Source organism: Gopherus evgoodei, chromosome 1, assembly GCF_007399415.2.
Source record: "Gopherus evgoodei ecotype Sinaloan lineage chromosome 1, rGopEvg1_v1.p, whole genome shotgun sequence".
Classification (NCBI taxonomy): Eukaryota; Metazoa; Chordata; order Testudines; family Testudinidae; genus Gopherus; species Gopherus evgoodei.
Genome location: NC_044322.1, coordinates 144072292 through 144098611, shown reverse-complemented (window position 1 = coordinate 144098611; position 26320 = coordinate 144072292). Strand labels below are relative to the sequence as shown.

Below are 26320 nucleotides of genomic sequence, written 5' to 3'. Positions count from 1 at the left end.
CTTCTAGGATCCAAGAACGCTTTGGCAGATTGTCTCAGCAGGACATTGTCATGTTATCACAAGTGGTCCCTTCATCCTGTGATGGTCAGTTCCATCTTCCGCAGGTGAGGAACTCGCCAGGGGGACTTGTTTATGTCGAGGCAGAACAGGAAGTGCCACATCTTCTGCTCAATTGAGGGCATGGACAGAGGATCCCTGTCGAACATCTTTCTGCTCCCGTGGTCAGGGGCTCTGATGTACGCCTTCCCTCCAGTGCCATTGCTACCCAGGGTCCTCGTGAAAATCAAACAGGAGAGGGCAAGGGTCATCCTCAAAGCGCTGGCATGGCCATGTGCACACTGGTTCAGCACTCTGCTGGACCTCTCAGTGGCGACCCTGTTCCAGCTACTGCTTAGTTCAGATCAGTTGTACCAGAACCACAGGTTCTGCACCCCAACCTGGCAGCATTACATCTGACAGCGTGGCTGCTGTGTGGCTAAAGGCACAAGAGCAGCAGTGCTTGGCTGAGGGTTCAGCACATTCTCCCCCGCCCCCCGCTCACATCCACAACAAAATAGTGTGGGTTGTCACAGACAATGTGATCGCAGTGTATTACTTGAATGAACAGGTCTCAGCTCTGCAAGGAAGCAGTCAAATTAGAGGATTGGTGTAGCCACTAAAATATCTCACTAATTGGCCTGCCCCTGCCAGACAAAGACAACAGCATAACATATCAACTCAGCAAAGATCTCCTGCAATTACACAAAAGTCTGTAAAGAGCTGAGAAGACATTTGCAATCTTTGAAGGTTCCTGGACATAGATCTCTTCGCCCTCAAGCTGACTACTAAGTGTCCCCATTTCTGCTCAATAGTAGTAGACAGAGACATGTTGGATATTTTTCTTCTGAACTGGAGGATGGGTTCTCCCTTCCTCCATTCCTCTTATGCAGAGGGTGATAAAGATAAGAAGATACAATAGAGCTAGGATAATTCTGATTGCTCCAGCATGGCTGAGGCAATAGTGATGTACAGATCTTCATCTTTCCAAGGGCGTATACAAACTTCCAGTGATGCCACGCATTTCACAACAGGTGAGAAGATTTATCACTGGGAACCTTCTTTTGCTACACCTAGCTGCATGGGGTATGGGTCTCTAAGGGTACGTCTATACTACCCGCTGGATCAGCGGGTAGTGTTCGATGTATCGGGGATCTATTTATCGTGTCTAGTCTGGACACGATAAATCGTCCGATAATCGCCCGTACTCCACCTCGGCAGGAGGAGTACGCGGAGTCGACGGAGGTGCCCCGTCAGTCAACTCGCTGCCATGAGGATGGCCAGGTAAGTTGAACTAAGATACTTTGACTTCAGCTACGCCAAGGTTATTTTCTGTGGCCCACGCAGTCCTCGCAGCCCCCCTCTGCCCTCCTCCAGCATTTACCTAGAGCTGCTGTGGCCCGACACGCACCGGGGGCAGGGCAGGCTCCCTGCCTGCCTGCCTGCCCTTCCCCCACGCCACTCCAGGAAGTGGATGGAACCTGCGGGAGAAGAGGCACGTATGTGTGTTGCTGTTGCTTCAGGCACCGCCTCCAGCAGCTCCCATTGACCGCGGTACCCTGTTCCTGGCCAGTGGGAGATGCTGGGGGCGGTAAAGGAAGCAACAGCATCACACACACCCCATGCCCCGGTCATAAACAGATAGTTAAGGGTTAATGTCTCTTTTACCTGTAAAGGGATACAAGCAGTGAACCTAGACCACCTGACCAGAGGACCAATCAGAAGACAAGATACTTTCAAATCTCGGTGGAAGGAAGTCTTTGTGTGTGTGTTTTCTTTGTCTGTTGTTCTCTCTGGGTTCTGAGAGGGTAACCAGACATACCTACAGACTCTGTAATTTTCTATTCAAATAGTAAATAACAGTAGAAGGTGGTTTAGTCTTTTTGATTGTTTTTCTTTATTTGCAAATGTGTATTTTGCGGGAATGATTTTAATGTGTATTTGTGCTGGGGGGAAGGCTCCTCTCTAGTGTCTATAAGCTGAAAGACCCTGTAACATTTACCATCTAAATTACAGTGACAACTTTTACCTTTTTTCTTTCTTTTATTAAAAGTTTTTTTCTTTTTAAGACCTGATTGTTTTTTTCCCCTTGTTGAGGCTCAAGGGAATTGAGTCTGTACTCACCAGGGAATTGGTGGGAGACAGGGAGAGAGAAGGGAGGGGGGAAAGGTGGAATCCCTTTGTTTTAGATTCACGGAGCTTGAATCTGTATTACTTCTTGGGGAGAAGGAAAGAGAAGGGGGAAAGGTGCATTCCCCTCTGTTTTAAGATTCAAGGAGTCTGAATAACAGTGATCTTCCAGGGTAACCCAGAGAGGGAAAGCCTGGGAGAGGCAACAGTAAGGGAAAGGGTTTACTTTCCTTGTGTAAGATCCAGGGGGTCTGGGTCTTGGGGTCCTCTGAGAAGAGTTTTGGGGGACCAGAGTTTACCAGGCACTGCAAGTCGTGGTTGGTGGCAGCACTACAATATCTAAGCTGGTAATTAAGCTTAGGGGGATTCATGCTGGTACCCCATCTTTTGGACGCTAAGGTTCAGAGTGGGGATTTATACCATGACAGCCCCTGCTCGCCCACGTTCCAGCCACTTCCTGGAGCAGCACGGGGACAGGGTGGGCAGTCAGGCAGGGAGCCTGCCGTGCCCCCAGTGTGTGCCGGGCCAGAGCCCGTCCCCCGAACCCTTCCTGCAGTCGACCCTCCTACACCCCAACCCACTGCCCTGAGCCCCTTGCCGCACCCGATCCCCTGCCCTGAGCCCCCTGCTGCACTCCGCACCCCTCCTGCACCCAACCCCTTTCCCTAAGCCGCCTGCCGCACCTCTCCTGCATCCCGATCTCCTGCCCAGACCCCCTGCCGTACCCCACACCCCTTGCCGTACCCCACATCCCAACCCACTGGCCTGAGCCCTCTGCCGCACCCCTCCTGCACCCCAACCCACTGGCCTGAGCCCCCTGCCGCACCCCAACCCCCTGCTGCACCCCCTATCCCTCCTGCACCCCCTTGGTGCAGGGAGGGGATGAGGCTAGGGTGGGGATTTCGGGGAAGGGGTTGGAATGGGGGCAGGGAAGGGATGGGAAGAGGCGGGGCAGGGGCAGGGCTTCATGGAAGGGGTGGAGTGGGGGTGGGGCCAAGAGCAGTGCGGGGGAAGTGCCAGTCATGCAGCCCTTGGGCCAATGTACTAGTCCTCATGTGGCCCTCATGGTCATTTGAGTTTGAGACCCCTGCTCTAGTCCACCGTTTCTCAAATGCAACCACCAGGGGGTTTCCCTACAACCACAGCAATTTTGTGGGCTGTGGAGGGGTAGAGCATCAGTTCCTCCCTTTCGTCCTTGTTGCTCCTGCCGCTTCTCTGGAGACACAGGTGGGACACACAACGCTTAAGGAGGAAGGTGAGGCAGTAAGGGTAGGGGGAGAAGGCCAACAGCAAGGCGAGCAGTAGATAAGGGGAATGAGGAGGCAAGAGGTGAGCGGGGGGGGGCGGGCCTGGTGGAGGAGTAAGAAGGCGAGTGGCGAGCCAGCAGCAGGGTGATGAGAAGGATCTGGCTGCAAGCAGGGAAATGATGAAGCAGACGGGGGTCTGGCTACAAGCAGGGGAGTAAGGAGGTGAACAGTGAGTGGAGCCCCCTTTCGGGAGGCTAGCTCCCGTGCTCCGTCTTCCTCTCCCCCACCAGTAGCTGGAGCCCTGAGACCCCCTGCAGCTAGAGCCACAAGCCTCCCCCTCCTCACCTCCGAAGAAACCTCAAACCCCCCCCCCACTCCATGGCTAGAGGAGCCCCAATCTGGCCGAAGCCTCGAGACACGCTCACCCCACCCTGGGCCAGAGTAACCCCGGGCTGACCGAAGCCCCGAGCTTCCCCCCCACCTGCCCGGAACAGCCCCGAGCCAGCTGCAGCCGGGCATCCTCCCTTTCCCTCCCTAGACCCAAGCTGCCCAGGTGTTTTTCATTATTATTTGGACTTCTGTTATGTCAAAGCTTTTTAAAATTTACTTCAGAATTGTTGTAAAGATAATCCTTTTACCAAAAAAGCAAACGAAATAATAATGAAAAAGACAACGTGCAAAGCACCTTATTTGTGTTTCTATTCTGTTAGGTCCAGTAAAGAATAGATATAACTGTGCTTGATTTTCATTATTGAGTCTGCAAAAAAAAAAAAAAGCCCCAAACAGTAAATAAATACATTACAATGGTTTGAATATATATGTGCATATTACTTTACTGACTTTAGGAAAAATAAATAATTTTAGGGAAAAGTGTCCAGTGCGGCCACCAGCAGGAGTTGGTGGCCACACTCTGAGGCCACCAAAAAATTTGTTGCGAGAACCATTGCCTAGTCATATCTTTACAAACCACTATTGCCTAGATCATGTGCTCAGTTCAGTAGGTTAGCATTCCAATCCTTAGTCAGTCATGTGACTTCCCCATATCCAGTCATGGGGTACTGATTGCCAAACTATCCCCTGGTGCAACTATGTAGAGGACACCTAAAGAAGAAGTGGAAGTTACTCAGTTGTAACCAGACTTCTTCAAGATGGACTCTGCATATTCACATTCCCTCCACCCTTTTTCCTGTCGTCTTTGGAGTTGTGTAAAATCCTTATACTGAGAAAGCGGTAGGAAAGAATGGAGGTGGCAGAGAGCAGCCGTCCCCCTCTGAACACTGAGGAGAGGGGTCAGAGAGGCAGATGAGCACTCTAACAGGCACTGCTATAAGAAGATACCACTGTCCAGACTGCACCAAACAGCACATCCTATGAGTGTGAATATGCAGTTCTAAGCATTCTGGTTACAAGTAACCACTTCTGCAGTGTGTTGTTTTGGGAGGAGAGCAGGGGTTGAGAGAGGGAGTTGGGATTTTACTTTCTCCTTTCGATCTGTTCCTGTTCCAACCCTCATGTCTAAAACAGCCCTCTTGCTCACCTTCGGTTTCCCTTCCTCGTTTTAGGTGTTGAATTGAGTTGAGAGGGTTTACATCATGAAGAGATTTTAAAAAAACGAATATCTAGCTTCATATAAATAATTTTATTTAAAACAAATCTTTTTAAAAGTCCAGGATTTACTTGATTTGACCTAAGATGTAGTAGTAAAAGTTTAAGATTAATTAATAAGACATGAATAAAATTAATGTGGTCTTCTGTTTTAAATGTTTGAGTCCTTTAATTTGGGAACAATTCAAACATGAACATTTTTCTAACATGGCTCTTTGGAAAAAATGTTTTTATTTTATTTTATTTTATTTTATTTAGCTTTTAAAATGTGAATTATTCTGTATTGAACTTACCACTCTGCATTTCCTTGGGTGTCACACAGTCCTGATGTTTGTACACTATGTTGAATATTGCCAAATACCTAAAAGTACAAAGGAGCACATTCATCTCTTAATTAAGGCTTTCCACTAGAGAAAGGTTAGCTCATCAAATAACTAGGAAATATACTAAGCAGAGTACAGTTTGGGATTGTGATACAGGTCCTGCACATCTGGCTATTAGAAAAGTCACATCCCTTTCAATTACAGTGTTTGTATTGCTGAATGAGGTGTATTGGCTACAGAAGCTCTGGAATACCAAGTACACAGGGAGTACAATAGCAGCCTGATCTGTTCCACAGTTGCTCAGCAAGTTGAATCGTTAAACGTAATGATCAAGGATAGTTTCTAGGCATTACTTTCTGTAACTGGAAATCTAAAAGACTTTTTCTCCAGGCACCATTCTTATGGAGAACAAACTTGTAGCTGTTTATCACAAGATTGCAAAATGTAAAGCTCTGTGCTGTGAATATCTGGTGAGCTGTCTTTGACCTGCACCAAGGAGACAAACTTGGACAGATTGTTCTAATATTTGTGGCTTTGGCAGAACTTCCACTGGTGTTTTAAAGCTGTTCTGCTTTCTATCCAAGATAAAATATATATCTGTTATTACACTTACCTGAATTTTGCACTTACCTCTGGTTCAGCTTCAATCTGGAAAAAGCATCTGCTACTAAACTACCAAAATCAACCTCTTTGCACCACAGAAAAGTTTTCAGTGATTTTTAATAATCCTCAGTATTGAGTCTTCCCAACTTGCATAATACAGCACACGTACTAGTCATTTTTATTCATACTCACTGCTTCCTGCAAGGATAAACCTTTGCCAGTGCACAGCTGTTGTCAAGATTTATTCCCTTGACAATAAACTAAACTGACTACAGTGTTTAAAGGTTACAACATAAATGTTAAAAGTCAGCAAATTCTCAGTTAAGGTTCCCAAAAGGCTGTACTAAATGTAAACTACTAAAAAAAATGGGGGAGGAAAACCACATTTTTCTTCTAAAGATTCAAAGCTGTATTAAGTCAACGTTCAGTTGTAAACTTTTAAAAGAACAACCATAATGTTTTGTTCAGTTACCAACATTTCAGAGTTATGAACAACCTCCATTCTTGAGGTGTTTGCAACTCCAAGGGTCTACTGTATTGCCCTAGGCCCAGAGGTATTTAGGGGACACTAAGCAGAACATAAGCCCATTTTCAGGTTTCTTCAGAACCTCTCCTGACAACTTGTCAGTCTGACTTTTCAATATTTGTTTAAATATTATCGTGGAGTTAAACATATTTGCTCTTTTATGCTGAATTCAGTGGAAGTTAGGAAGTATTTTGGCATGCTGGAATTTAACACTAATGAAGAGGAACTATATTTTGTCATTTTTCGGTTTAAGCCAAATCTGGAGTTACTAAAATACTTTACTGAAGGCCTGGAGAAACTGTTGTCTTCTGAAAGCTCTCAGTTGAAAGTCTGAGATTTTGTATTACTCCTTTTTACTTGCCGGGACAACTCCAGCAAGTAAAGGGAGAGAAACTGGAATGTGGCAAAGCTCTTGAACATAGCTCCATCAGAGCTAATATTTTTTTTAAAAACGGTAATGTTAAATCTACAGGACTGTACCTAACACTTCGGAAAGTACATGCCCCTGGAGCTATAAGCATATAGACAAGGGACGGACGTTATAATTTAAATGCATAGTCTGTGCTTTGGAAATATTTTGTTTCTGCCTGTCTGAAGCCCTAAGTTTGTTGCTTGCAGTTTTTGTTTATGCTGTTAAGTGTTTTTTCTCTGATTTAATTTTTCCCAGTTTTCTTACTCACAAAAAAGAATTTCAAAATGTGAAAATAAGGGCCCAGTTCTGCAGTCATTGTACATTCATAACTCCAGGTAAAAGGAGTGTTTTTTTATTTTTACTCTGCTAAGTTTGCACTTGCAGCTTTCTAATGATGATCCCCACGTAACTGCACCATTCTATGTTCAGAGGAAGCAAAATCTTTAGCTAATGAAGTATAAACTGTTCTGAAGCAACTTACTAGTTGGGAGAAAACATTTCAAAAGCTAGACAAGAGTACAAAGGTTTATACCCGTCAGTGCCTGTGAGGATTTTGGAGAGGTATAGCACATTCATTGCCAGGTCTCTGGGTGTTTGCTTTTATTACTGCCCTTACCCCATCAAATGCAGATAAAAATCTTATTTCTCTAAATACAGCATGCCAACTAGCAACTTGTTTATATGTAAAAATTGACCTACTTAAACTAGTTTAACTGGTGGCCAAACAGATTAAGTATGCCTTTTTTTTTTTTTTTTTTTTTTTTTTTAAAGACAACTTGTCCAAAGAGAGCCTGCATCTCAGAACTAGGTGTCTGACTAGAAAACTTATTTGTCACAATTCTTTCCTGTATTCAGAGTGAATTTAGTTTTAAAATAATTGTATTGTCTGTAAGTACAGTGTATGGATATGACTTCCTGTTGGGCTCAGTTATTGGTCCTTTTTAGTCCATTTTCCTATTCTAATTGGTAACAAGGTGTGTATCTTTAACCACACACTGATGTGGAGTATGCCGTATGGTGAAGCCTTCTCTTAGCCCACGTCCAGACTACCCCGCCGTATCAGCGGGTTAAAATCGATTGCTCGGGGATCGATATATCGCGTCTAGTCTAGACGCGATGTATCGATCCCCGAGCGCGCTTACATCGATTCCGGAACTCCATCAACCCGAAAGGAGTTCCGGAATCGACACGGAGAGCCGTGGACATCGATCCCGCGCCGTCTGGACGGGTGAGTAATTTGATCTTAGATATTCGACTTCAGCTACGTTATTCACGTAGCTGAAGTTGCGTATCTAAGATCGATTTTCCTCCCCTAGTCTGGACGAGGCCTTAGCTTAAACAGTAAAGGTTAATGGTGCATTGTAATGAAGGTCTGAGAAGGATCCTGCAAAGGGTGACTGAGGGAATGGAATGCTACGGCTGCTTCTTACCATTTGAAAATTCAACTTGATTTAAGGCAGGAGGAAGGTTCCTGTAGGTTGGACATTATTTTCCCCCTCTCAAGGATATGTAGAAACTTGTAGATAGGCAGACAAGCTGTTGATCTGACCTGCATTTAAAAATCCTAACTATTTGGATTTGAATGGCAGATCTGACAGCACTCAGAAAAGAACTTGTCTTTCTTATGTACTAACTCCACAGAGAAGAAGTTGCCCCTCATTGCAGTTTGGATGAACAAACACACATTTATGTTATCCTCACTCCTCCAAAAGTGGGGTGTGGGGTGTGTGAATAAGATTTACAATATAGTCTAGAGCAGTGGCTCTCCACCTTTCCAGACTGCTGTACCCCTTTCAGGAGTCTGATTTGTCTTGCATACCCCAAGTTTCACCTTATTTAAAAACGACCTGCTTACAAAATCAGACATAAAAATGTCACTGCACACGATTTCTGAAAAATGGCTTACTTCCTCTTTTTACCATATAATAAATCAACTGTAATATAAATATTGTACTTATATTTCAGTGTATAGTATATGGAGCAGTATAAACAAGTCAGTGTCTGTATGAAAATTTAGTTTGCACTGACTTCACTAGTGCTTTTTATGTAGCCTGTTATAAAAGTAGGCAAATATCTAGATGAGTTGATGTAGCCTTGGAAGATCTCTGCGTACCCTCAGAGCCCCTGGTTGAGAAACGCTCCTCTAGAGGCCTCAGTCAGGTTCAGGACTTGATTGTGCTAGCTGCTGTACAAACATCATAAGATATAGTCTATGCCCTGAAGAGCTTCCAGTCTAAAAATTGTATTTAGTAGGTGTCTAGGCAAGCAGAATGTCCATTTCTTTTGTTCTTTGCCATCTGAAAGAAAGCCAATATGAGGCCATTTTTCATTTTCAGCCTTTGGCTGAAGACAGGGGCAGCGGGTATAATAGGCTAGGGGAGGCCAAACCTTCCCTGCCGCCTTTGGAGCGCCATCACCGAAATGGTGCCCGAGCCATGGCCCGTCCTATGATCTGCCCCAAGGCCCTGCTCCCACATCCTGCTCTTCCCACATGGCCCCTGCTGCTCTTGTTTCTCTGTCCCTTTCCCTCATGGCCGTCCCACCCTCGCTCACATTTCTCTGTTGCTTTCCATATGGCCCCTGCTACTCATGCCCTGAGGCAGAGAGGTGTGGGCACGGGGACTCTTGGGGGTGGGGTTGGAGAGAGGCGTGGGGGGGCCCTTAGGGGGTGGGTCATAGGCAGGACCTCAAGAGGAGAAGGCTGAGTGGGGGCAGGCCTCAGGGCAACTATTTTGGTGGGATAGAGCCAAAACTGTGGGCTTGACTAGTTCCTTTGTACATTAGGAGTTTACTAACAGACACTTTTCAGAGAACTATGCATAATCTTGCTGACATTTGTGGTGATGGTGGACAAACAAAAGTAATCAGAAGGGAGCTACTTATGTTGATTCCTGTTGTTGGAGCAAAGCTGTGAAATATGAAATTGCCAAATGGTGGCAAAATCAATAGGGAAAATATTACTAATCTTTCTAAGATAGATTTTAGTCTTTGTAATACAATTTTAAAGTTGCAAAATCTGAAATGCATAGAATGCAGTGTACTAAAACCCCTAAATTGCTTACATTTCAGAATTGCTTAAGATTATTTTAAAATCCATCTCTCTTTATACTTTGTTCCGAACACTGTATCAAATTAAACCATTTGTGTGGGTATTTTGTTGTCGTCCTTTTTATGGTCTGTTTTTAGTGGAGCTGTACATTCCATACTTGAGCAGCATGAATGTTTTGTAAAGCAGTCCCAGTTAAGGGTCTTGGTGGATTATGGAACCGTTTAAATTGTAGGAAGAATAAACCCTTCTCAGATGGTTCTTAAACTGATTGATCTTCTAACCTCTTGTTTTAAAGGTCACTGGTTCAAGATTGTATGACTGGAGTCTGCAAGGATATGTAGCTGTAGAATCCCTCTGGAAGGATAATCCTAAAAAGAAGAAATCTGGAAAAAAAGCAAGTGACAAGGTAAGAACTCAAAGGGATTTATTTTCCAAAATAGAGGATAATTTAAAGGCACAACATTGATAGTCCGGCTAGAGCAGAGATAGGCAACCTATGGCGCACGTGCAAAAGACGGCATGCAAGCTGATTTTCAGTGGCACTCACACTGCCCAGGTCCTGGCCACCAGACCAGGGGGCTCTGCATTTTAATTTTAAATAAAGCTTCTTTAATGTTTTAAAAACCTTATTTACTTTACATACAACAATAGTTTAATTATATATTATAGACTTATAGAATGAGACCTTCTAAAAATGTTTAAATGTATTACTGGCACGCGAAACCTTAAATTAGAGTGAATAAATGAAGACTCGGCACACCACTTCTGACCGACCCCTGGGCTAGAGGATGATAGATTGAGACTTGAATTGCTCTGTTTATAAACAAACAAACAAAAAAAGTTGATCTTATGTCTCTGAAGACAAAAAAAGACACTTTCTAAGTACTGGGAATATCTTAAACTAGTTCCAGTCTAGGCTTCCCACAAATTTTGTTGGGAATTTTTCCCCCCAACACTAAGATATAATCAGCTAAGGGTATTAAGAAAGAAGAGGGGAGTGTTGTGAATAAATTATTCTGATCCTGCCATGTCTGCAGATGCAAACTTTTATGGACTATATCAGAAACTTAAGGAAAAGCTTACCAATTGCTTCAAAGGATTTTGTCTACTTCAAAGTGACATTAAAATTGTTAAAGTTCATTAGTAGTAACTCCTTGGAAAAGTAAAATAGAACCCCTTATCAAACTGCTTTCCTCAATTTTGCTTTTTTGGAAGGATAGGGGGTAAATATTTGTGAAAATTGAGGTAGCTTTGTTGTCACCCTGGTAGGCAGTGCGGTAGCATAATGACCTGCTCTTGCACTGTTTTACTAGACTCTCTGGACGTGCCTATCGTCCGGGCCTTAAAACAAATAGTACTTTTAGAGGTAAATAGCTTATGTGTTTAGAGAGAAATGTACTGTTTTGTTTAATATCTTTGGGCAAGTTACCTAAAATTTTGATGATAAATTCTCACAATTTTGATTCTTTCAGTGGTAGTCATCTTCTGAATCTGTGCCCTGTCACAGTGCTGCCAACACTGTATTACTTAAGGTGCAGTCTTTCAAATACTGATTATTGAATATTTTTGGCACTTTTTGCAAGAGCCAAGATGTTGATCCAGGGTCCCAGCTAAAATTGAGTGATTATTCTTTCTAACCTACCTAACATTCATTTGCACTTTCAGTTCAATAAAGCATACGTCCCGTCTGCCCTGTTATATGCTGTTCAAAGATCATGGCTTCCTGCCACAGATGTGGCTGCATTTTGATGATGAAACAGGATGTATGGATAAATGTATCTTGTGTAGAGTGTGGCAAGCATTTTGGGATCTTAATATCATTCACAATACATTATCAGTATTAATAAAGATTGTTAAATGTCTACATGTTTACTATTCTGAATTCCTTTGAATTAAATTGCTGTGTTTTTTCTTTTCCCCCTTCTGTCCTGAATCAAACACCAGTAGCAGTGTCAGATTTCCTTCCACCAGAGAGGAGTGAAGCTTATGTTCCAGCCCTGTTATGGTTCATTTCACATTCCCATCCACTCATAACTCCTGCATGTTCCTAGTTTCTCCAATTCTCACTCCCCTTCTCTGCTCCTTCAATCTGAGTGTAAGGTGGTTGGACTTCAAGGTACTAGGGTTCCAAAAACCCTAAATTATTTTAATCTCAGCACCATTTAGTTGAACTTTTTTCCTTGCATGTTTTCAGCCATCCAGTCCATAATTTGGTACTGGCATTTCTCAAAAGACTTATTCTGGCCTCTGGTCAGGTGATGTGCAGTTGCAGTACATATGGTTGTCTGCAAGAAGAGCTGCAAGCGGCTTTATGATCTAAGGGAAAATAGAAATATTTTGAATGAAGTGGTGGCTTGGCAAACATAGAACTCTGTTGTGATTGACTTTGTGTTTGGATCAGTTGTAATGATGGAGAACATTTCCTGCAATGTCTGGGGGTTAGCTACTGTACACCAGTAATTATCTTAGTAATACATTGCATGACTTATGAAACTGATATACTTGAAGAGAGGAAGGATGGTCTGGTGCAGGGGTTCCCAAACTGTAGATCATGATGCAGAGGTCACCAGGGGGGCTGTGAGATTGGGGGAATGGAGGGAGGGGAGAAAATGCAAGAAAGCATAAGCAGACAGCTGGGCAACACCATCTGCTCCAGGAGCAATGTTGTGCTCTCGTAGCAGCAGCATGATTTCTATGGTCAGCAGAAGGTCCCAAGCTCCATGTGGTGGATGCAGAACCGACGCAGTGAGATCAGGAAAGGTGGGGATTCCCCCCTACCCCCAGCATGCAGGGTGGAGGACCAAATAAAATAATCTGGCAGGTTGAATGTGGCCTCTGGGCCTTCAGTTGCCTCTCTTTTTTGTTTAGTCTGGTAGTTGGTGCCCCTGTGCAAGTAAGTGCAGCAAGCTCACAGTGGCTAATCTGGGCCTGGCTACCCACCCATAGTTTTCAAAGTAGACTGTGTAAGGAGTGTTTGCGCAAAGCCAGCCTGACTACTAAGTACCGAGGAGTTGTGTTAACAGATATGAGTGCAAAGGGGGTCACGGCATAAAGTTCGGGACTTACTGGTGTAGTGGTTAGCCTGGGACTTGGGAGAACTGCGTTCAATTTCTTGCTCCACTGCAGACTTCCTGAGTGTCTTTCAGAAAATCATTCTGGCTTGTGCCTCAGTGCTCAGTGCGCATATGTACTATGTTACTACCTCATGGGGTGATGAAGAGAACTACATTGAAAGAATGTGAGGTGCTCAGATGCTTCAGTAATGCGTGTGTGGGAGGGGGGGAGCATGTAAGTACCATAGACAGATATTTAGAAAAAGAGGTGTGGGTGGACGCCAAGGAATGGAAGAGGATGGGGCAGGGGCAGGGGCAGATTCACATTTTTTAGTATGACTGTATAACTTACAGTGAGCAATTGCAAAGTCACACTGAAGTAAGGTCTCTGATTCAGATTTAGGCCTCATCTACATCTAAATCTTAGGGCAACATAGCTACATTGTTCTGGAAATTTTCATACCCCTGAGAGATGTTGTTAAGCTGATCTAAGCCCCAGTATAGACACTACTAGGTCAACAGAAGAATTCATCTCAAGAGGTTGGCTTTACTACGCTGACAGAAAAACCCCTTTTATCACTGAAGCAAGTGTCTGTACTGCAGTGTAGCTGCAATTCTGCCACTGTAGCGTTTGTAATGTAGATGTAGCCTTACACTTGACATCATTTCCCATGGTTTTGAAGCAATGTTAAGGCTACTAACAGAGCACAGTAGTGTTGAAGCTCCATCTTGGTTACAGCATATTGAGGCTCATAATGCCAGGAGAAATTTAAGCTGGTAAGGATTTGTGGGAAAACTCCTTCTGAAGGACTTAAGTACATGAAGAGTTAAAAAAAAAAAATGCCCCTCCTGTTTGAAGTGATCAAATGTGCCCACAGATTTAATTTTGTAATATAAACTTAAGGATATCAAAGAAACTCCTGACCGTAAATCAGAGAGAAATGTGAAGAATGAAATGAAACCAACAAATCAACATGCAGCATTAGCACAAGGGAACAGAGAGCCACAGATCAGCAGAGCCACAGAAGAATGACTGACTTATCATTTTGCACTAAAATTGTGGTCATGCCTTTTCTGTGAATGAGTCAAACTTAAATTGCAACAGAAACGGGATTGTGCTAAAAATGAAAGCTTTGTGTACCTGGTAATTTGCACTGGCTTGTTAAGAAATGTGGATCTTTCAATGAGTGGTTACTTTATGAGAGAATGTCTAATTTGTATTTTACATCCTGCCTCAAGTTCACGTAGAGGTTTCCTGTTAAGCATCGTAATGCTTTGCTTGGCTTCTTCTAGCTAATAGAAATTTCAATTACCCTTCATACAGACTAGTGAACTATAACAGCCTTGTCTCTATCTCATGTAGCTCATAGAACAGATTAAACAAATTGTGATGGCTGAAACATGTATGCAGACAGTTCAGTGAAGCACAGTGCCTGTAAAAAGCCAAAACAATTATTTCCAGGGAGAAGTTTACTTAGAATTATGTGCAGTGGAGAGAGTCTGTGCTGTCAGATCACTGTTTTGATTTTACTGGCTATTTAAAGAAATACAGGTTCAGATGCATAACTTTAAAGCTACGGTGCCTTTGAATTCATGGGCAATTCCATCTCTAGACTTGAGTCTTACATTCCTAGCTCCTGAGCTGCTCTGCCTCTTCCGTTGATACAAACAGCTGGATTATAGGATTGCCGTCCATCTCATCTTTTGCAGATTAACCCCAGTTAAAAAGCTAGTCTTGCAAGACTAACAGAGTTCTGAAAATTGTGAGCCAGAAGAATGTGCTGTGATATAGCAACATGAGAGACTAAACTGGGGTGGGTATAATGTGATGCACTGGCCCTTTAAGACTAAGGAAGGAGTTCCCTGGGGCCATGCTATCCATTCCAGAATGTTTATTACAAAGAGACCCAGGAAATGAAGCAGCCATTAATAGAGAGGCGTGCCATAGCATTCCTTCTCAGATCTGAACCTTAGAGTTCAGAAAATGAGATACTGGCACCTGAATCCTCTAGGCTTAATTACCAGCTTAGATCTGATAGCACTGCCACCACCCAAAAATATAGTATTTTGGGGCACTCCGACCTCCCCAACCTTCCCTGGGGACCCCAAGGACCCAGATCCCTTGGGTTCTTAAAGGAGAAGTAAACCATTCCCCCCACCTTTTCCCCCTCTCAGAATTTTTCCCTCCCTGGGCTATCCTGAGAGATACTGATCCAACCTCTAAATCACCATGCAGAGAAGCATCTCCCTTCCCTTCCACAAAGAGGCAAACAGATTCAAGGAAAACAGAAAGAGATTCTCTCTCTCCCCCCTCCCGTCTCCCCCACTTCAATCTTATCCCAATCCCCTGGAATAAAACAAGGGGAAAAAAATCAATCAGGTTCTCTAAAAAGAAATCTTTTAATAAAAGAAAGGAAAAAGTAAAGAATTATCTCTGTAACTTCAAGATGTAAACATACAGGGTCCTATAGCTTACAAACACCAGAAAGAGACTTCCCCCCCAGTACCAATACAAATCAAAATAATCCCAGCAAGTACACATATAAAACTTACCCAGCCAGATCCACAACTGCAAATAGAGTAAAACAATCAAAAAGCCTAAACTGCCTGTTTTTGCTTACTATTTGAAAAGAAACTTAGAGAGCCTGTAGTAATGTCTGGTCTCTCTCAGACCCTCCGAGAGAAGAACACATAACGGACAAAGAACACACACAAAAGCTTCCCTCCACCCAAATTTAAAAGTATCTTGTCTTCTGATTGGTCTTCTGGTCAGGTGTCCAGTTCCCTGCTTGTAACCCTTTACAGGTACAAGAGACATTAACCCTTAACTATCTATTTATGACAAGGCGGTAGTCCCAGGTGACAGTTTGTGGCTTGAGGAGGTCCAAGACTGACTGTGTGGGACGAGAGTCTTGAAGTGTAGGTGCAGCAAAGCTCCCTTCTCTCTCAGCCATCTGTAGGGAGGCCTCAGATGAGTGGCCCTAAGAAGGGCTGCTGGAATGTGTATGGGGAATACCGGGAATGGGGGTTGGATAATAAACAGGCTCCTTCTCTGAGGGCAAGAGAGCTGGAACTGTTGTTAGTCTCTCATGTGTTAATTTGGGTGGTACCTTCAGATGACTGGGGCCAGCCTGGAACCTCAGCATAAATGCTGGGGAGGAGTTGTTTGAACTTTATGGCAAGTTTGGTCATCTTATTTCTTTGAACTTTGTCACCAGACCCCTAAAGCACTGGGGCTCTCTAGGGACAGAAACTCACCCCAGATATGGGTCTGTATTACTTTTTGAACAGTCAGTGGGCACGACCTTTAGTGAGTGTTTGCCTAGGGGGCTGGAAGGAAAAGGAGCAGCAGCCCAAGTATGTACTACACCTATAAAGAAGTGCTTTCCAGATGGAAAATGCCTCTGTGCAGATATATACATTTTGCAAAGAAACTAGGGAAGCTGGTCTGAGGAAAATAGCAAGAGCCTGCTGATAACTATGCAAAAGGAAGCTGAAGCTTTCTCTTTGTACACACCAAAATATACCTTCCCTTCAAAATCTGACAGGAGTACATGTGGGTTTTAGAGCACTTTGAAACATTTGGTTCTTAATCCAGATGCTTTTTTCTTGGTAAAATTTGCAGCATGCAGGTGGAATGTGACTAATGTGCACAACATATATTCTCAGAAAGTTATTGACACCACTACTCAGACTTGCAGTACCTGGATGCTACTTGGGTTCAATGCTCACAGCATGTTTACTTGAGTCACTCCAGGCCTGGTTTACCCTACAGCAGAGGTTCTCAAACTGTGATCCGTGGACTGCCAATGGTCCACGAGATCCATTTAGGTGTTCTGCGGATAGTTCCCTCTAAGGTGTGTGCCTGGGTGGCCACACATGAGAGAATGGAGGGCCACCCACCTAATTAGCAGAGCCACACAGGCGTGGCTTCACTAATTAGGTGCCTGGACCCTGGAGAAATCGCACATGTAAGGTGAGGTGGTGGCCTTGGGGAGGAATAGTGGCGAGGTGGGAAAGGATAGTGAGGGTGAGAAGAGGGGGGGGGAGGAATTTGGGACATGCAGGGCTGTGGCGATCAGAGAAAGAGGCGACTTTCCCCAGCTCCAGGGCTGCAGCTGCTGGGAGAGACTCCTCTCCTTCCCAGCCCCAGCTCAGGGGCTGCCATGGTAGGGGGGAGAGGGCATTTCCATTGTATTAGAAAGGTAAGACTCCTGATATTAAAATATGAGTTGTGTGCTTTTATTTGTAGAACAAAAAAAACATTTATTATTAAGGTTTTTTTTATATATAGTGCTTTTATCCAAAGGGCTTTACAAAGCTAGCTAACAGTGTAAACAACATTTGGAAAGATCATTAAGTGGTCCACCGACACCCTCAGCAATTTTCAAGTGGTCCGCAAAAAAAAAAATATTTGAGAACCACTGCCCTACAGCAGTAGGTTAACTGAAAGCAGCCTACATCAACCTAATTATATCAGTGTACGCACGACAACCTTGCTCCTGTCAATGTTAGTGCTCTAATACACCGACGTAATGCCACCTCTTCCAGAGGCATAGTTTTTATGAGGTGTAGTTAGGGCCATGCAGTGTCCCTGTAAACACTGCGTTACTTACATCTATTGGTTGTCGTTCTTGTCAATTTCACGGCTCCAGCAGAGCCATGAAATTGACAAGAAAGCTGCCTCTTGAGTCCCCAACCGGTCTGCAGCCCAGTTTTGGCTCCAAACCGGGCTGCTGTCCAGGCTCCTCACTCTCCGCAGAGAGCTAGTCTGCGCCTCTGGGCTCTCTGCTCCCCGCCAGGAGTCTGGCAGCTGACCAGACTCTGGGCACGAATCACTCTGCTGGGAGCCCAGTTGTCCTCCTGGTGTCTCAGCTTCCAGCTCCCAACTGGGAGCATGACTGTGCCCGGCAGGGAGCTCTGCGCTTGGTGTCCAGCCTCATTCCCAGAGGGGAGCTGAGAAGCTGAGGGGCGGGGGGAGACTGCTGTCGGGTGCTGGGCTACCAGCAGGGAGCTACAGCTGTCAACCCCTCCCCCTCCCCCCGCACACACACTGGCCCTCTTTAGTCAGTGAGAAGCGCTCCTGGTGAGGAAGTGCACCGCTGACAGAAGAAGGGCAGTGTGGTCATGAACCACTGCAGTAATTACTGTGGTGGCTGTAAGTCAACATAACATAGGTCCACTTAAGTTTATAGTGTAGACATACCCTCAGTTACTCTAACTGGCAACAGAGCCCCAGTCCTGCTACATGTAGGTAAATCCCTTTCTCCTGTTCATCAGCTTGGCTTAAGTCACATTGTAAATCCAACTTGTGCTTCAAAAGTCTTTCTTAAATATTGTTTCCTCAAAGCAGCAGGGAAAGCCTGTCACTAGCTGAGATCAAACCCCAGTTGGGGATGTCAGTTTGGGGCTGATCATATCCATAGTCTGAACCACAGGTGTATGCAAAAAAAAAAAGTTATAAAAGAAACCCACAAAATTTGATATTACTTTTTAAGGTGTCTGCATTTCAGGAACTCCTTTTGGAGCACAGGCTCAGCAATTTTCAAGACAATCCGAATAAGCATATGGATTTTAGAATGCTTCAGAACAGATTGAGCTTTGTATTAACATCAAGTAAAGTAATTTAAGAAGATGGATTTGGTCTTTATTTTATTTTTCTTTTGATTTAGGAAAATACATCACAAAATATTCACTTTAGCACTCTGCCATCACTGGAAATGATTTGTCACAATTATTCAATCAGTTTCATCGCTTTCCAACAACTGGGAGTCCCAATAAGATACTGCCTCATATCCCACAATACCTCAAACTTCACCCTGTGCCACCTGTATTCTAGCAACACCCAAAAAGCCAAAAGAAACAGTTGGGCCATGCAGCATGCCCTAAATGTTAGTAAAATTGCACTATTTTGAGCCTTAAATGAGTAAAGTCTTGGACATCAGTCTGCCAGCGCTACCCTCTTGATAGTGAGGGTATTCTAACTTGAGAGTTGATACAGTCTATAGCTGCAGCAGTGTCACATAGGGGGAGAGGCAGTCTCTCAAGTAGGCGCATCCAAGTATCATATAGAATATAATAGGTTAGAATAAACACCGTCAGTTCTACTTGGAAGCCAGTTGGTAACCAGTACAGATCCCAGAGCACAGATGCCATGCTCTATATCGGGGTCGGCAACCTCTGGCACGCAGCTCGCCAGGGTAAGCACCCTTTTGGGCCGGACCAGTTTATTTACCTGCCGTGTTGACAGGTTCTGCTGATCGCAGCTCCCACTGGCTGCGGTTCACCATCCCAGGCCAATGGGGGCGATGGGAAGCTGTGGCCAGCTCATCCCTCGCCTGCTCCACTTTCCGCCACCCCATTGGCTTGGGACGGCAAACTGCGGCCAGTGGGAGCCGCGATCAGCCGAACCTGCTGACACAGCAGGGTACTTATCTTGGCGAGCTGCGTACCAGAGGTTGCTGACCCCTGCTCTATATATTAAGTAGGAAGGTAGTTGCAACTGTTTCTACTTGAGTATTCATAACACTTAGCTCCAAATACTTCATATTAACACTTCAACTATCGTAAAGGCATGGATTATGGTATCTACTCTTCTAAACAGAGTTGTTGGTCCAGCTAGACCTCCAAGTTATAAATGTAGGAAGGAAACAAATGGTGAACATGTAGATTCAAGAATCGAGTCTGCCATAATCCCCATGAGAAGATGAGGTTTTCTCAGTATAGATGCTGGATTGCAACAGGGATTGGCCCTCCGTAACAGGTTTCTAGAGAGGATTGCAGGAAAGTCATGGGTTCCTGTGACTTTTGCTTCTGTCTGAACTGTAATACTATGAACAAATTGTTAAAAAAGGCAGCCGACTCTTGGATGTGTAGTAGTGTTCTGATAGCTGGCTATGGTGCTTCTCTCTCTTTCTGTATAGAAGGAAAATATGCACACAAGTGTTTGTAATCATTTACATCTATTTATTCTGTGAAATTGATTTTTAAAAATTGTTTTTAATTGATTGAGTGATGGTTAATATCTGTCTTCCTTAGGCATTAACATCTGGGGTATAAAATGCCCTGAGACCTACTTTTAATTGCTAACTCAAATATTGATTGTTTCAAGCAAATATATTCTGTGCAGTCATTTTCTGTTCAATATTATCTTGACATTCGAATGGTGCTTTTCATCACGAAGGATCCCAAAGCACTTTAATTCTTTTACTGTTGTACACACTGTAGGATAGGGTGACCAGACAGCAAGTGTGAAAAATCGGGATGGGGGTGGGGGTAATAGGAGCCTATTTAAGAAAAATATCTCAAAATTGGGACTGTCCCTATAAAATCAGGACATCTGGTCACCCTACTGTAGGGAACACAGCATCAGGCCCCTTAGGATCAAAACATGGCAGATGTTTAACAACGCATAACAACACAACCAACAGTTTAGGGTAGAAAATGAAAAGTGTAGTATCTGATAGAAACTGTAGGGGGAATGTAGGTAGCCAGAATGGAGTTATCTGTACTGGCACCGAGAGTAACACTCCTACACTTGCAAAAAGTGGCCTAGCTTCCTAAATCCCATTTTCAAAAGTGGCTCAGGAATTTGAGCCTAAATTTCATATATGTCAAAGAGTCAAAAGATGACCCTTCCATCCTCAACACTGTGCCCCTAAATAGCAGACTGGGGCCATTGATCCAGGGCAGAATTCTACATAATGGGTCAACACCATTTTCTGCAGCATCTGGTTGATTATAGGAACTCTGCCATCCAAGTTCTATCTGTTTCTGACCTTTGTTAGCTTTTTGAGGCTCACAGCATATGGTGATATTTGTTACTTTGATTTAATCCTGAAGACAACGTAAATCTAAGTAGATAGTGCTGTCATATACAGCCTTAAAAAAAAAAAAAAAAGAATAAACTCGTGAATATGTCTGACGTAAAGATGGAAGTGAATGAGCACATGTTAAGGATTCTATTATCTCATCTGGTACTCAGAAAGTGTATCCAAACAGTATCCTTAAAAAAAAATATGTACTGTCTGACCAAAATAGGGGCATACAAGTAAATTTACTTATAAGGTATGCAGTTTTGATTACTTTGCTATTTCTCATATATTTAAATTTATTTTCAATTTTTGTTAATGTTTTTACTCACAAGATACGTGCCAAAAGAAAAAGCTTCTTTTAATTTTGGACATTAAATAGTTTTGCCTGCATCTAAACTTTAAGGCATTAGAATGAATCTTGTGCACAGTTATTGCTCATATACAGATCCACTTTGGGAGAGCTAATGTAGTGTTATGACATTTCCGTCTACTAAGAGATCAACTATTTGCTGAAATCCTTTGGTTGGTATGATGTCAACAGATTTTTTTCCATGAGTTTAGTTTTTTCTTTTGTGAAAAAAGAAATTAGCCTAAATTCTGTTTGTTTTTGCATTTAAAAAACAAAACAAATGAGAGGGAAAAAAAGCAATATCAGAACTCGCAATAAGTAATTTATTTTTAGTTCTTTACCGAGGAGTGAGCAGTCGTTTAGATCTGTCCTAACATCAGTCACATTAGGAAACTGAAATTATTCACTCACCCCTGAGGAAACATTTCACATTTTAAAGTGTAGTTATTTACAAGGTTTATTTTTGTGTTCTTTATCCATGTGTTTTCAAGTGAGGGGGGGTCAGCAAATGTGAGTTCATTTAAATGTATAAAGAGTGTGACTGCTGTCAGAACAGTAGGCTTTCTTTTTTTAGAGGAAGAAGAGGACTTTAAAATAAAAAAGCCCCAAATGCATGTCTTTAAATAAAGTAAATAAAAACCTGAGACCATTAGACTAAACTTCAATTTTAAATTTTATAAGTATATTTGTATGAAACGCCAAACACTTTGAGAGACATGGTGGGAAGAAATTCTGCAAAGCAGTTTTTGGGGCAGGGGGAGAAGAAGAAAAAAGAAAAGCCCTAGTTGTTTGAAATAAGTTAGTGTCCGATCCAAATCAGTGGGACCATGCATGATAGAAACTATTTGCAGGATTGAGATCACATCCGCATTGATCACGTTTCCATATCTATCCTGGCTTAAATGGGGTTTTGCATAAGGATCCAGCCACGTGGATGAATGAGGCCTTATTAGATTATAATCTTTTTAAGTGGGGATTTTTTTTGTGTGTCTGTAAAAGTTAATGCATGCCAAAAGGGCTATTGTAGTGATATATAAACATAATTGTTAAATGTTGACAACATGCTTGGTGATTATAAAAAATAAAGGAAAATGTGGTTCCTTATTCATTGAGTTTATATGTGAACTCCCGTTACAGTTTAACTGTATTGTGAAATTTTAATTGGTCTCAAACCTTAGCTCCAAATAATTTGTTGCTTACAATTGTACTTAGGTGAAGTTAGTAAAATATTCATTATTACTATAGAGAGACAATTAAATTAAATTTCATCCCCATGCTACAGTAGCACATTTATATTTGGAAGTGGTTTGGAATTGCATAAAAGGGGGTTAAAACCTGATGTAAACAGGCTAAATCCACTTGGAAGCAGATATAGCAGAGCCTCATACCACAGAGAAGGCCAAATGGGTTTAACTAGGAGTAATGGAATAAATAACGCTTAACATCAGAACACTTGTTGAAGTAGTAAGGTCTGACTGCGGAATAGTCTCTCAGTGGAAGTTATGGAAATATTCTTAGTGAAATCCATTTAAAACTAGATTTGAATATATGCTGTAGGGAACATTCTTGCATTGGCAGGGGAGCTAAAAAGATGCTCCAATAAGCCTTTTTTCAGTCTTTAATTTCTGTTATTCACTGCAGAGGTAGTGTGAGAACACACTTTCAAAGGGTATAGTATAAAAGGGGTCTATTGTATAAATCAACATGGAATTCTAAGAATGCAAAATGGCATCTACAACATCTGTGGGAAATTTTCTACCTCTGTAATTAGTGCAGACAAAAATGAATCAGTTGAAGTATCTTTCACTGAACTACTGTTCTTCCATTACTTAGTGTTAAACTAAATAATGGATGACTTAAATCTAGAAATACTTTGGGAGCAATTCTGTGTGTGAGAGGCGAGAGAGAAAGTGAATGTCAGATTCACTTTCAGTTTGCAAGAAGTGATTGTCCTTTGGGTTTCCATCAGTGCGGATCCCAGTGTAGGTGCACATGAAACTGGGTTGTTTTTTTTTAATAGCAGTGTCCCTGCTCTCTGCTCCTATGTGAGGGTATAAAGAGTGGGGTGTCCGTGACACTCCCTAAGTTCCCTCTTATCACCCATACCAGTGAGATGGAATCTAGTTGGTGTGCAACTTCTAGACTTTAGGTTTGGCCAAACTTCTTAAACATTTTCTGAAACTCTTCAGAACTACTTTTTCCTGTATTGTGATCGCTCTAATCTGTTCTAGTGCTTGTTGAACCAAAAACCGCTAAACAGACAGGGACTTAGAATTGGTGGACTCAAATCCTGCAGGCATCAAGCAAGTCTAGACTGTCCTGTGATGAACTAATTCTTCTGAAAGATGGGCACAGCATATACCTGTTCTGCTTGGGAGAGTCCCACATCCCAGGCAAGGGCTCAATCTGCCTCTGCTTCTCTAAAAGAACCTGCAATTTGAAAGATGTAAGACAAAAGCTCCCATCTGCGGGAGTAATCTGTGGTTCTTCTGTGTCAGGATCCTGACTAGTGCTGTTGGGACTAGGGGTCAGAGCAGGGTCAAACTTGAGGCTGAGAGCAGCATAGAAGTTTATAGTCAAGTTCCAAGCCAGGTTCAGTACCAAGGATCAGAGTCCAAGTCAACTTTCAGGGTCTGAGTCAGGAAGTGAGGTCCAAATCGAAGTGAGATTTAAGCCAGGAGTTCAAGAGGTTCAAGAACATGGAGCAGGAGTGGTCAGGAAAGCTACAGGAGATCTGTGCTGTTGCCTGGACACTTCCTGTAACATCCCTTGGGTTTATAGAGAGTCAGGAGCCAGGAGGCTGCTGTCTGTCAGACCCCTTGAGGTGGGGCTTCTTTTTGTGTGTGTCTTCTGTGGGTCATGGGTAGTGGAGCGCAATGTTACTATAGCTCCCACTGGGTGGCAGCATGGAGATGTCCTAGCAGCTCTTCAGGCCTGGGTTCAAGACTCAGAATATAAGGACAACTGGATCTGATTCCACTTTCAATTTCAAAGACTTCTTTAATGCTCAAGTTTGCATCTTCTAGTGTTCCATCTGTTAGGCAGGTGGCTCCAAAAACTGCACAGAAACCAGATGAAGCATCAACATTGGCATCAGTACTGCGCCTGAAACCAAAGCTGTCAGCATCTCAGAAATGGAAGCAAGGTGCTGAAAGAGGCTTTCTCAGACACAGAGACATAAGCTTGAGAAGGAGCTTGGTCATCTCATAGCGAGAAAGGAGGATGTTGAGTGACAAGCAAACCAAGTCCTGTAGGGCATTGAAGATGGATGAAAAGGAGCAGACTCCACTGGGCCTGGCATCAGAAATATTTCCCCATGGATGTTGACTCTGGAACTGACAGGATGGACTCAGGATGCACCAGAGCCACTCTTAGCACCAGCTGCACTCATAGTGCCTTACCAATCAATGCTAACTGTGGAGTAGATGTACTCCTCGTAATACCCAGGACATGCCCTTTTGCTGGTGTCCAGCAGGGACCCATCTCTGCTGGTGTCTGAGTGGTGCTACCAAGAGACCCTGAGGGTCTCTACAGATCTCAACCACTAGCATGCCAGGATTGGCGCTGGTCTGGCCTTCGACCTGCTGCCCTATCTGAACACATATGGAACGCTACTATGGCACTGTTGGGGCTATAGAGGGCCCACCAATCCCTGGCTGTTGTGGAAGAGGAGGAGTCCGCCCCTCCCCCCATACCATGGCTTTGTTAGCAAGACCTCAGTCACTGGAATACAGAGAGAGGAGCAAGATCAAAGCTTTCAGTTTCTGAGGACCTCTATTCGTCATCTATGAACAAGGTGGTAGCCTCTGCAGTGAACAATTTCAAGGCCTTTCAGGAGTTTCTGATGCAGATTGCAGTCACCTTAGTTTCTCTACAACTCTCTGGCAAAGCTCTCTCATGAAAAGAGAGAGAGGAGCTAAAAGATATCCTAAAAGGAATTTTTTTTTTTACACAACACACAGTCAACCTGTGGAATTCCTTGCCAGAGGATGTTGTGAAGGACAAGACTATATTCTATCAGCTGTCCAGTCAGCCTCTCATATGTCTTCCCGCCTGTCTGGGCATGCTATCACAGAACCAGGGTCAAATATTGCAACCAGACACATAATCGCTGCACATGTTGGCTGGATGAGCAGGACCGGGAAATTATTTTACAAAGCTAGGAACCTTCCACCAGGAAAACTGTTCCTCAAAGTGGAAAAGATTTCCCATATGGATGTTATACCAATTATATTAGACCAGTAAAAACCAGCAGGATCTTATTAAAGGGGACAAGACAAAGATGCCACATTTATTATGATAACAATTTGATTCATGACTAACAATTAATATCTTAATTCTTATACACACACATTATACCTAATACCTACACACACACACACACACACACACCCATCAGATGTTCTGCAACTGCTGCATAGTTACCAGTCCTGAAGATAGCTTAAGTTCATAGCTTGATTTTGTAGCTTGGGTTCGTAGCTTGTGGCGGCTAACTGGCCAGGAAAGCCAGGCACAAGGACAAGCTGGATCTCTGTTGGGTAGGCACTGATGTCCTTCCATGTTGGCAGCAGAATGTTACCCAGAGTCTCTCATCTCACCCTTCTTTTTTATAGGCTTTTAGTTTGGATTCAAAGTCTATAGGTCTTGCTGTGTCACGCTGCCTCTGGGTTTAGATTGATCACCCATCAGTTGCAGGCGTGACTTTCAGCCTTGAACCTGGCTTTGATCTTCCTTCTGTTGATCTGTTGTCCTTTTCTTTTTAGGGTGGATGCTTCTTACTTTGTTTAGGGCTGTTGTCTAGGTCTTCAGCCGTTGGTATTTGAACTTTATCTCATCAGGACAGGCTGGGGCTGGAGGTTGATTCCATCATTCATACATACCTCATTCACACATCTAAACTAAACTAATAAGATTACAGCAGGGTTTGCAAAAATGAAGGTTGGAGGAAGCTTTTACAAAATGGAGTGAGTGTTTTAAAATGGGGTTTGAATTACAATATGGAACAGAAGTTACAGTGTAGGCAAGTGTAGTGAATGGTGAACAGAAGTTACATTAATAAAGTGAACAATTAAAAATAATTTCATTTATCAGTTCTGCATGGACAGCCCAGAACTATGTGAATTCAGTAGAGGCTCTGACAATATAGATTCTGGACTATATACTTCTCCTGATA

General features: G+C 43.3%; 1 protein-coding gene across 2 annotated transcripts in view; it reads left to right on the top strand.

Moving 5' to 3' along the window:
* APOO (apolipoprotein O) overlaps positions 1-26320 on the top strand; it is a 98496-nt gene that overhangs the window by 44050 nt on the left and 28126 nt on the right. For both annotated transcript variants that reach the window (XM_030575024.1, XM_030575015.1), the window contains exon 7: positions 10227-10337. In XM_030575024.1, coding sequence (XP_030430884.1) covers positions 10227-10337 — 111 coding nt within the window. The remainder of the gene's footprint in view (positions 1-10226; positions 10338-26320) is intronic.